The sequence below is a fragment of the Echinops telfairi genome, unplaced genomic scaffold, assembly GCF_000313985.2.
Source record: "Echinops telfairi isolate 266 unplaced genomic scaffold, ASM31398v2 ScPeMD7_18;HRSCAF=68, whole genome shotgun sequence".
NCBI classification, from domain to species: Eukaryota; Metazoa; Chordata; class Mammalia; order Afrosoricida; family Tenrecidae; genus Echinops; species Echinops telfairi.
Window position 1 is genome coordinate 93,346,482 of NW_022103915.1, and position 12,468 is coordinate 93,358,949.

Genomic DNA, 12,468 nt, shown 5'->3' on the forward strand with positions numbered 1-12,468 from the left:
CCTGTTCTCTCACAATCCACTGCTGAGAAAGTCGTTGTAATTCTTTCATTTATTATTCCTTCTTCTTTTCAGCTAACATTTGTTGAGTGTGCTCTCTACGTGCCAGGAACTATGCTAGTTAGTTATGTTATGGACGTGATTATGAGCAATGCCAGCCCTCCCAATGCTCACAGCCATGGACCTTTCATTGCCACCTCCTTCCCAAGGAGAATGCAAGCCTATTTCTATGATATCTCACGCTATAGATGCTCATTTGATTGTATTGGTGAGAATAAATGCACTCAAGGCTGTGATCATGCTTTTATTAAATCTTTGAGAAGTATAGATTATAGCAAATATTCACAGCTGCTATTGACTCTTCTTAAGAAAAAAATTTAAATGAATCTATTATTTGCATATCAGACCATCAACTGTGCATTCAGCAGCTCAAACCACCCATCAGACCCACTACCACCACAAGCTACTATTGGCTCTTGAGGGCCTTTCCCCAAAGTTGGAAAGAATTTTATGTTTCCTTACTCATCTGCTCTCTCACCAGGATTTGCCTGCTGGAACTCATTAAGTTGGCCGTCTTTATTGCCATCTTCATTTGTCGGCCCAGGAGCAGACAGGTGCCTTTTCAGTCTTTGCTGTAGGCAGACATCATTCCAGCCAACCCACTGCCATCGAGTTGATTCCAACTCACAGGACACCCTATAGGACAGAGTGAAACCACCCCCCTGGGTTTCCAAAGCTGCCAATCTGTATGGAAGCAGAAAGTGACTAGTGGGTTCAAACGACTGACCTTTCATTTAGCGGACCAACACATACCTCGCTATGCCGCCAGGGTTCCAAGACATCCTGAGGGATTGAAAAAATAAAGTTGAGTCAAGCATGGAGACCACCTGAACCCTTAAAGTCGGTTTAAATACATGCCACATCTTCTTTCCATGGATAATTAATTTGAAATGGGCATTTATTGATCAGCGTTTCATGCCCCAGGAAATATGAAGAATGCACTGCCCATTCCCATTCTCGGATGTGCTATTAAATACTAAGCTTTAAGTTAAGCATTAGGACCTTCCTTATCACTTATCTGATAAGGCAGCACCCTATGGCTAATAGCAATGGAAGAAAAAAATATCTTACCAGCTAGTGAAGTTATTTTGATTTATACCTCTCAAGTGATTGATGAGACTGTGATACATGTATATATATGTGTATATACATATATTCTCCTATTCCCACCCCTCGGGTTTTCTTTTTCAAGAATGTTGGTCATAAAGATGGAGGAAAACAGGACTAGCAATAGAGTGGAAAGACGACAAGACCGTTGGCACTGTTGGAGAAACGTTTGAAAGAATTGATACCAAAGACTGAGGATAGAACCATTGGCCCTATCGGGGTTGGCATGCCTTCAGGTCAGAGGGCCTTTCAATAGTGACTCCCACAGCCATCGTCTGGTGCATTTTCTTGTTAAGTTTGCCTTATTAAGGATAGCTCTGGAGATACTTAATTTTTTCCCAGTGAATGTAGCCCTGTTAGTAGAAGCTAACAATTATTTTGAGTGACACCTGAGAGGCGTTTACTTTCTCCTTCCCTCCTTCCCACCATGTTTGATCTTGGCTTATGACAACAACAAACCAGCATATTGTACGTAGTGCTTCTGTGACCGTCATGGATTGCTCTGTGGGGCTGCAGAGGGGTATCCTCTGGAAAGCCAAATAGGCTTAGAGAAGGCTGTCCCTTGCTGTAAGAAATTAGGATCTTCGTTTCCAAGAGTTCATCGCCTCCTGCTACTTTATTCCCCACCTGAAGCAGCAGTGCTCTGCCGGGGAAGTGATCGTGATGTGACAAGCAGGGATTATGACTGCAGGTGAAGAATGGGCGGCGGGAGCAGATGAGATTTAGAGTGCTAAGATTGTGTTTATATGCAGATGTTAGCAGCAGAGACTAAGACACTAGAAATAAAACATATGATTATATAGGCTGAAGGGAAGTGAAATGGTTGAGTTTTTCGAAAGGCAACTATTTAAAAGCATCTATGTCTAAAGCAGTGGTTCTCAACCTTCTTAATGTTGCGACCCTTTAATACAGTTCCTCATATTGTGGTGACCCCCAACCATAAAACTATTTTTGTTGCTACTTCCTAACTGTAATTTTGCTACTGTTATGAATCGGGCAACCCCTGTGAAAGGGTCATTCAGCCCCCAAAGGGGTTGCGACCCACAGGTTGAGAACCCCTGATCTAAAGGTTAAAAATAAGACACTGTTTTCAGGGTAATGGGAGAATGAAATTCAGGGTGTGGGGTCTGGAGAATAGGGTCTCTTCTCTCCTTACCAGAGAAATTATCAAAGCAATGGATTATCCGACTCTCAGTCTCCCTGAGTGAATGTTGTGTGCACCTCTCCCTGTGGCCAAGAAAGAAAGAGCTGTATGGCTTGTGTGTGGTTGAAAGCAGACATGTTCTTTGGAACTTTGAAGAAAGGTTATCCTGTCTGCTTATTATGATAGTCTTCTTGTTCCACTTGCCATTCACCAGGTTAGATCATTCATGTTTGCTGATTGTCTGCTTTCCTGGCCAATGATGCTATATTGGAACTCTTGATTGTAAGTGGCAGAAATTCAATTCAAACTATATCACACACATACTAAACAGGAGGATGTATTGGTTCAGATATATTCCTGGGAAGTAAAAGAGAGTGACAGAGAGAGAGAGCGACCTTTTATGCATATATAGAATCTGAAGATAAAAAACAATGGTCCCAGTATCTCACCCTTTATTCCCTTCTTCTATTCAACTTTCCTGGACCTCGGCTTCTTTCTTAGGGAGGAAAGCCCTACCGTGTACTTAATTTTCTGCCGGGAAAGCTATATTTGAGGGGGTATCCCCCTCCCCCAAATGGAAATTTTTTTAAAAGCTATATATTTCAATATTTTTACAAAACAACTTTATCACCTTCAAAACACTCTCTATTACACTTAATACATTTGTCAAATTTGTGATTCCATTCTGGGAAACATTTCAAACGTATCTGTTTGGATGGCTGACAGCACTTCCCTTGTTTTTTTCTTTCACCTCTTCTAAGTTACCAAATCGCTGTCCTTTCATGTCCCTCTTCATTCATAGACACAAAAAAGAAGTTGCACAGAGCAAGGTCAGGTGAGTAAGGTGGCGTGGGGCAAGAGAGACATCCTATTTTTTGCCAAATATCTCATCACTGAGATGAGCAGGTGCATTGTCGTGATGACAAAACCAGTCCCCAGTGTGCCACAAATCAGGCCTTTTTTGTTGCACACTGTTACACAATCTTTTTTCAGAACCTTTACATAGAAATCTTGATTAAAAGTCTGAACTGGTGGAACAAACTCCCAATACACTATGCCCTTCACATCAAAACACCAATGAACATTGGTTTTTAGGGGGTACCCCCTCATATTGTATTAGCTGCCCTGTGTTCCATCCTAGCAGAGATGATCCCTGACCACTGATAGTTTGTTTAGTCCTTAGCCTCCTCAATCCCACAGCAAAATCAGAAGTTCTCTTTGGTCCCATAGCACGTCTCTGAAAGGGCCCGGAACACCTGGTCTGGGTCAAGTATCTACTCTTGAGGTCAGATTGGGGGTGACTGACCACCCCACCAGGTTCATGCTGTAGAGAGAAGTAGATCAACAAAGTCAGCTAGGATGAACTACAGGACAGCAAATACAACATATACTTTCCCTGCAGATAGTTAGATTCCGGGTAAGGTTTTCCTCTTAAGACGAAAAGGCATTTGAGACTTATAATCGTTTACTGTTATTGTATAATTGGTTTCACGTGTGTGTGTGCGCGCGCGCGCGCGCGCGCGTATGTTGTGTAGTTGGGGGCTTTTTATGTCTTGGAAGTGAATATAATAATGCTATATGCTAATATACCTGATTCCATTGAGCTTGGTTCAGGGACCGAGAGAACTAACCCTGCCAAAAGTCTGACATCAGGGACTACAAGTACAAGGAACTGGCTCAGGCAAAGGTTAGCACTTGGCCATTCCGCAGAAGTTTGGAGTTGCAAAGGGCTTACTCACTTTCCAATCCTGTTTTTCCCAGAGATCACTGGTCCCAGCAACCTGCATTAGAGCTAGAGTCTTCCCAGCAATCTGTCCCACATGCTCTTTTTACTAATCTGAAATTGCCTTTGTATGGTATTAAAACCAAAAGGATATAGACAGATTTGGTCTACCCTGTCCATTTACCTGTTGTGTTGCTATTCATGTCTCTGTCTTCCCTCAGCCATCAGAGGCTGCCTGACCTCTCTTGACGTGATCCCAGATTCTTGACCTCATGTTTGTTCCCAGTCCTTTGGGCACGCCCCTCTTCCCTGGTGCTGCCTTCAAAAGACATAAACAACGGACAGGGTCACAGCAGTCAGTTGTATTCCTTATTAATGGCTTTGATAAGAGGCTTTCAGGGAGGATGGGGAAATTGGAACTAATGTCTGTAATGAAATTTGGGGTTTTCTGAAGATTTCATTTAGCTGAATTTTCGGTCTCCCCGTTATTTGTATGCTTGTTCTGTGTGCCTTTTGCTACAGGTTGTCATATCATAATAACGTCTGCCACTGACACTTTGCTAACTTCTTGAATTGTGTAGAAAAGAGTGTGCAACTTACTCACTGAGAACGTGAAAAGATGGAGTCCATAGGTCAGGGCTCCAAATATTGAATGAGGCAGTATTTTGGAAAATGCAACATAGGAAAAGAAAATTCTAGAGTAGACAAGATGCACTGCACCTTTTCATTAGTTTTGATGTATGCCTTGTGTTCTCGCACCACAAATTTAGCATGTATATTTTCAAATATGTATGCTTGTATCCTATCATGTATCTTAATTTAGCATTTTAGAGATATTTGACAAAGGTACAGATTAAAAAGCCATGTCAGAATATTACTCTTGATTTGCAAATGCTGGGGACAGAAATTTTGTACAATTTTTCCGTGAGTCACTCTATTTCTTCAAAGACTTAGCAAAACAAGAAAGGTTTTTAGAATCTCTTGGTAGCCCCCTGCTCTCCTGTAATTCTTAAGTGTATGTTAACTGCTTTCAGATGTGTTTTCTTCGCTGACTCAAAATCAGCCCTTTATTTTAAAAAAAGAAATTGTGTAATTAGGACTTAATTGTGTTGGATATTTTTGGTGTTTGGAGGAGAGGGTAATTAAAAGGCCGGAGATATTAACATTTGCAGCGCTCTTTGCGCATGTGTAATTTATTTCTTCCTTAAAGTTTTTTTTTTTAAAGAAGCCCTTTAAACACAGGCCTAGCACCTTAAAAACAATTTTCAGCCGGGGGGTGCTTTTAAAAATTAAATAGCCATCTTATCTCTGACAGGATCCCTGGTGACCTGGTGAGTGACTCATTGAGCTGCTTCCCTGCTGACCACAGGTTAGCAGATCGAGCCCAGCCTTCGCTGTGCAGGAGAAAGATGAGGGTGGCCAGTCCTGTGAAGCCCTTCAGTCTTGGAAATCCAAAGAGGCAGCTCTGCTTTCATCTGTAGGGTTGCGAAACAAGGACTGACTCGACGGCAGTGGATTTGGTTTGGGGTTTGGATGGTCCGTGGATGCAGTTTTATTACTTCTGGTTAAATTGGAGAGAGGACAATGAATATGCTAAGCTGTCATGAGAGGCCCTACTTCAGCCTACCCCCGCAGGCAGTGTTATCGATGCAGTATCACAGAGAGGGCTACCTACCTCTCCTGTGAGAAAGTCAAGATTTTCCCCTCCCACTTTGCAACTCTTAAGAATTGATCCAAAACAAGCCCATGACTTTTGAGTTGCTTCTGACTCATCACGATCCTGGAGGAAGGAGTAGACCTCCTTCTGTCGATCGGTACAGAAGTCTCTTGCCTCCTCTTCTCCTAGAGAGCAACTGGGCACTTGAACCTCGGACCTTTCAGCTAGCAGCCAGGAGGTTAAGCACTATGCCAGTGGAGCTTGTTTCATAAACGTGGCACATGATCACATTTAAATACTTGGCCAGAGTTAAGAGTGGTGGGCAAGGTGCCAGGACAACCTGGGACTAGAACCGGGGGACATTTGCATGTGTCCTGTTTTCTAACTGGAAGCTCCTAGTGAGTCACGTCAGTCCACTTAACTCCTTTCATTGTGCAAAGGGGAAGGTTCCTTAGTAATTGAAAACTAGCTCAGACTCACTGTGGCAAGCTTTGTCGAAAATTCCCACATTTTGTTCATGAACGGGCTAACGAGTCTATTTTTATGCTAGCCTCTATGTACTACATTGATTTTGCAATCTTGTGTCACAAAAAGCCGTTTTTATTCTTTTTGAAAGAATATTCAGAGAGTAATATTTTTATAAAAGAGTTGGAGATTGATTGCTTACTGATCCCCGAGCATTCTGTGAAGTTATGCTAAAATTTATTTTATAATGTTGCCATCACGATTTCCCCCCTTTCTAAATTTTTGGTTAATTCTGAACACTAGTTATTTATTCTTCAAGAAACATAGTTTTTTACCAGGGAACTTCGAAGACCGCAGGGGGCGAGGATGGTATCTGACCTCCTGACTTCCCCAGGAAGAAGAAGAGTCAAACTCCACATCAGCTCCAGGTCAATGCCTATGAGGCTGGGGTCAGACTTGCCTCCAAACTTCTTCACCGGTTCTAACCCCAGCTGTCCCTCCCACCACACGCTCTACTTCTCACCTGAGTTCAATTATTCATTGCGATGGCCACAGACCCCACTCACAGTTATGAACTTAATTAGGGAAGTTAGCACCGCCAACAAAAATCCCACTGCGCTGATTCCAACAAACAGCAAATCTATATAAGGTTTCTGACGCTGTCCATGTTTACAAGTGCGGATAACCTCATCTGTCTCCTGCAGAGTGACCGGTGGGTTTGAGTGGCCAACCTTAAGGTTAGCAGCCCACTGCTTACCCAACAGTGCCACCAGGGCTTCTATAGCCGAATAGGGAGGTTAGCAGGGTTCGATTCCGTATCAAATGCTCAGGCCAGTTTTTTTTATCAGGCGGGCCCACCGTCTGCTCCTGGACTTCACAGCCACAAGGCCTTGGGACCTCTGTCCCGCCTGGACAATGTTACAGAGCTAATAAATGCCCAAAGGCCACCCCACCTCACCATAGGGCTCAGCCAAAAGGCACTCAGCTCTAGCTCCTTGGCGTCAGCAAGTGTAGGTCTCCCAGGGCAGTGCCTGGTGACACCCTGCTCCTCAAGCATTCCTCCAGCCTGGAAGCAGTCAGTTTTGCTTGCCTTTTCAGCCCGGAAGCCCACTGCTGTGTCTTGTGCTCTGGCTCTTGGTTCTGCTACTGCCGCCCCTCCCCCACTTCTCTGCTGTCACAGCTTCCTTTCTCTGGATCAAGGAGGTTCACTGTGCAGATCTCGGAGCCCCAAAGACACTCTCTTGGCTCTTCTTACTTGTTAGTAATGAGATCCTCCTGCTTCAGAGATGGCATGGCAAAAATGACCGATCAAGTCCTGTGTTGACCATCACAACTAACCATGATTATCAATCATTCACAACTGAATTATATAATTCTATATCAGCAGTCGTCGCTCACCATTGCTTACCCGGGTCCATCAGCCAGAGTAGCCATATCAAGCAAATCACCGCATTGCAATTAGGAACCATTGTTGGCTCAAATATGTGCAAATAAGCATAAGAACTTGGCTAAGATACATGATTCCCAAAAATATGTAATTTAGCAAAACTGACTATAAAAGAGGTAGAAAACCTAAACACATGAGTAGCCATAATAAAAATTGATTTGTGAAGAATTCTACGGAAGCTTGAAGGAATTGATAAACCCATTGTTATTTAAAATTGTACAGATCCATAGAAAAAAAGGTTAAATGTCTTAAGACTATTAAGAAGAGTTGAGTTCCTTCCTTTGCAGCCAGAACCATGTACAGCAGATCATTGAAACCCAAAGTGAAAGGTAGAGCCAGAGTTATCAAATGAAACATTGAACTGTCATCTAAATTTAGTGTTTATGTATCCTATTGATATGTGGAGAGTTAAGTTCAGATTTTTTTTACTCGAGGTAGGCTGCTTCTAAGACAATATATTTTTAATACACTTGTGTTTTGTTCAGTTATCGTTATTAAAATGCAGGTGTGCAAAGCATGTTACTGGGGAGAGAATAGTGCAGTAGAATTTTTTCTTTTTTTAATGAAAAAGAAACATTTTCTGTCCTCAGAGCATTACCATCTGGCTCTGTGTATGGGGAGATCCACCCATGCAGAAGAGTACAGAGGTGAGAAAAATGAGCCAAAGTGGGAATACTGGGGCTGATGACATAGGCATAAACCTCACGGTCCAATAATTGGACCCTTGACACAGAAACCAAACTTTAAAACCCATACCGCAAAGTCTGAGTGATTATCTAAGTGAGAAATCCTTCAGCCTAGGGTACAGGAGAGGAACCTAGTAAAAAGGCCAGGAAAGTAGACCAGATAGATGCATCTGACCATTAAAATCTCCCTGTGATCAGTGATCGAAACAGAAATGCAGCATCCTAAACCAGGCAAGCAAACCCACCTGTTCACATAAGCTACTCCTCCTCCGGGTGCTGTCATTTCCTTGGAACTTTGCCGATTGCTCTTCTCTTTCTTCTTAGAAATTCCAAGATAAAAGAAACAATGTGAGGGTTGAAATGAGGGAAGGCAATGAGGAAGAAAATCAGTGGTTTCGGAATCTATGTATATATATAGTCAATAAAGGAGAAGCCATTCAATACATAGTATTTTAGATGTCTGGAATATCCCTTCTACCGAAGAGGGAAAAAAACGACTCATATCACGATTGTGGCACAGACTTTTAGAATCTAACCTTTGGGTACAATTACAATTTGATCAACTTCCTGTTGAGAGCAAGGGCAAATGGGTGTGGGTCATGTCGGTGTGAGGGTATGTTGGTCCTCCTCTGCAGTTTTCCACCCAAAAGTAGAACTCTTCCTTACTCTCGCTGGATGGTGTGTGTTCAAGTTCTAGGTGTGGGCTGGGTTTTCATGTTGAGTCATGAAATTTAAATTGTAGTTGTTGCTTTAATAATTTTGTCCCTGTGAACAGGAGTGCGGCGCCTCTCTTGAAGAGATTTTAGTGTGTGCCTTTGGATTGGTTGGTGACCTTTGAAATTTTGTTTTGAGTTCCTATCAGAAACATAACCATTTTTCTTTCTGAAACAGATCTTTAACATCTGCGAAGGTTGATCTAGCTACGACAATTTTAATAAAATATCAATCTATCACTTTTAATGTCAACCCAATTTAAAAAGTGCTCATCGGCTACTTGAAACATCAGCTCAAGGTGCTTAAGTTGATTTTAACAAATGCCTTTTGCATTCAACATTCAGAATGCAGTAGGGGAAGAGGAATTTCTCCCGTCTTGTTTATCACAGTGCAGTTATCCAAACTCGCTTGTTTCTTAGCAGGATAATTTCTGATCATCTCAATAGTCACGGAACATTTTTTTATTCCTTGAAAAGGAGAGTGTTCTGAATTTTGTCATCCTTCATTATTTAGATAGTTGAGGAATAATGATTTTCAATGGCATTTAGCTTAAAAATCTAGTTTAAATATGTGATTTGTCACTAAAAGGTTATTTACACCTAAAATGCTGACGTTTGAAGATGTACACAAGAGTGTTCTAAAACAGAGTTTCTGAACATTGGCCATGAAACCACTCTCTTGGGCTGACAAATGAATTGGAAATAAGCTACCCAACACTGGGAAGGGGCCATTAATTTTAATCAAAGGTAATGCAGGAAGGCGAATGGGAAGCCAGACAATGTCAACAGCCCAGTGGGTGTTAAGAGACTCCACAGCCTTCCTTGTTACTTGGTGGGGCCATTAGTTGAGGTTGGGTGAAGACAGAAAGCCATGTCTGGAATTGAATGACCAGGTCACTCCAAAATCTAATGGAGAACTCCCCTTTTCAGAAATCACATTGTAATGCCATTAGAAGTCAAGGACAGCATTTAGAAAATATTGAAAGGTGTGTGTGTGTGTGTGTGTGTGTGTGTGTGTGTGTGTACCAAGCACCGGGCTAGGTTTGTTTTTGTTTGTCCATTTATAACTTTGTCAAGCTTCCTATGTTTTCCTGCTTCGTTTCCTTCTGAATGGATCATTGATATTTACAGAGGATCAGGAAATCGAACAGACTGAAGAAAAACGCTCAACGTCTCTTTGCTTTTCAGAATTACATATTGCTAGTTGTAAAACTCTGGAAAATGCCAGAAACAATAGCATACCCAAAGAATTAAGCAGGGTAATTAATTCTCTGTGGTGATCTCATTGTCCTTGTCCCTTGCTTGTATCTAAGCTTAGTTCACTAATTGAAACTAAACTTTCTTATTAACTGTAATGAAAGCATTTGTTTCATAATCGTACAGGCCACAGTGCTTGCCTTACTGTAAATTGCCAATATTGGCTGATAACGTTAGTGATAGTCACAGTGGGGGAAAAAAGCCTTTTCTTTCCATCATTAAGTAAAATTTCTTTGAGTATTTTCAATTACAAAAAAGGGGGGTGGGGAGCAGCGTATGACCATTTGAACTAATGATGTATATAATAAAGACATAAAAATGTAGAAGGGACAAAGGAGCATTTTTATAACTATACTTCACGTTTGTTAAGAAAGTTCATTTATTCTGACACAGTAGAAAGATAGGTATGCATACATGAGAAAGATCTGTGCGAGTGCATTAGTAAGTTTTACCCGTTTTGAAGAAAGAAAGGCATTGGATTGCTGTCTGGCTCGTGGAATGCTGCTATACGTGATGGTCTTTGCCCTTCCTCTAGGTGAAGGTCAGCTCCGGGCGAAGGGCTATGACAAAACCCCAGACTTTATCTTACAAGTGCCAGTGGGTAAGTCCAGAAACCCCGATGTATATTTGTTTGTGGAGAAAAGGGATGTGTTGTTGTATACACCTTCTGTTTTTTATGGATAGCTTATTATGAGCAAGTGTGACCAGAGAAGATTTGCTTTATAATAATGCATTTGAATGGGTAACCTAGTGAGCAAAGATTATTAATAAAAGCGGAGAACGATGGCTCCAGAGGAAATCTCTGCCTTAAAACGTCTACATGTCTTTGAGAAATGGAAATGTCTCCTGAAGACGTTTGGGTGGCCATTTCCACGTCATTTCTCTAAATACTGAATTTATAGAACACAGCCCCATAGAGAAGCCAGGCTCACTTTGGTCCATTTGACACATCACTTGTCAAGTTGCTCGGGCCGTCTCAGAACCAGGAAAGGACTGCTGAAGCAGAAGATAATGGAAATAAGAGGGATGTGATTGTAGCATACATGTCCCCGGTGATGAACATACATCTACAAGGCGTCGTTGTATAATTACACCCGTAGATGGTGGCTAAGCCTCCGCTCATTAATGGGAAGTGTAGAGAAGCCGGGGCAGAGTAGAGAATGTTCAATCTCGTCTTCCCTTTACTGTATATTAGTAATGCTTTGTCCCTTAGCCGTAGAAGGGCACATAATTCACTGGATTGAAAGCAAAGCCTCATTTGGTGATGAATGTAGCCACCACGACTACCTGCATGACCAGTTCTGGAGCTACTGGAATAGGTAAGGTCCCATTATTTTTCTCTTAAGATAAACGATACTTGGCTGAAATCTCATTAGAAAAAAAATATTTTGTTTAGCTGGTAAAAATGCTAGTAGCTTTTGTTTCTAGTAAATGCAAAACCCTGATAACTTCTCTATTTTCATCATGTTGCTTCATTTCTTTTTTTAACTAAAAATTTCTAAAAATAAAGTCAAAAATTAATACTTACACAATTTACTATTGTCACTTAAAATATGGATAGTAGGATGTGGTGCATTTTATGATACACATTCTGAATATTTTGTCCTTCTGATGTGAAATTGAAGCTTACTATTAGAACTTAAAGATTTGCCTCCCAACAGGAGAAAAGAAAAAAGTACCTACTAATTTCTATGCATAGTCCCGAAAGCCTAGAAACAGAAGCTATGAGAAAACGGGTGGTCTGTGAGGTGGGGAGAGGCCAATGTCATTGAGAGCCACGAATTGGTACGCCACCTGTCCGGTACTGCAATTTATTAATTCTCACAATGACAGGAAAACTACTGTGGTCCCCATTTTACAGATAACTAAGCTGATACCACAAGAACAAGATAAAATTCCATAAAGCTAGTTATCAGATTCTGCGTTGGTCTCTCATTCCCAAACCATGCTATTTCCAGCACAAGACAATTGTTATTTACAATGCAATCGTCACAACCTTGTCTTCTTCTGTGATTGCCGTCCTAAGTTTTCACATCACACATTTTTCCCCTCCGAGAAGAAGGTGGGTTGAGCAGTAACCTTCTTAGATTAACTGTGTCCCTCGGTCACTTGCTAGCAAAAAGAATACAATCATAAGATGACATTGGCTCAGATCGTTAAAGGAACGAGACAGTAGTAGCATCTGTGGAAGATAGGCTTATGTGTTGGGGGG

At 41.6% G+C, this 12,468-nt stretch overlaps 1 protein-coding gene across 3 annotated transcripts in view; it reads left to right on the forward strand.

The window, feature by feature from the left end:
- Positions 1–12,468, forward strand: part of CDIN1 (CDAN1 interacting nuclease 1) — a 250,638-nt gene that overhangs the window by 130,185 nt on the left and 107,985 nt on the right. For all 3 annotated transcript variants that reach the window (XM_045288062.1, XM_004712685.2, XM_030884991.2), the window contains 2 exons: positions 10,792–10,857; positions 11,470–11,575. In XM_045288062.1, the coding sequence (XP_045143997.1) occupies positions 10,792–10,857; positions 11,470–11,575 (172 nt within the window). The remainder of the gene's footprint in view (positions 1–10,791; positions 10,858–11,469; positions 11,576–12,468) is intronic.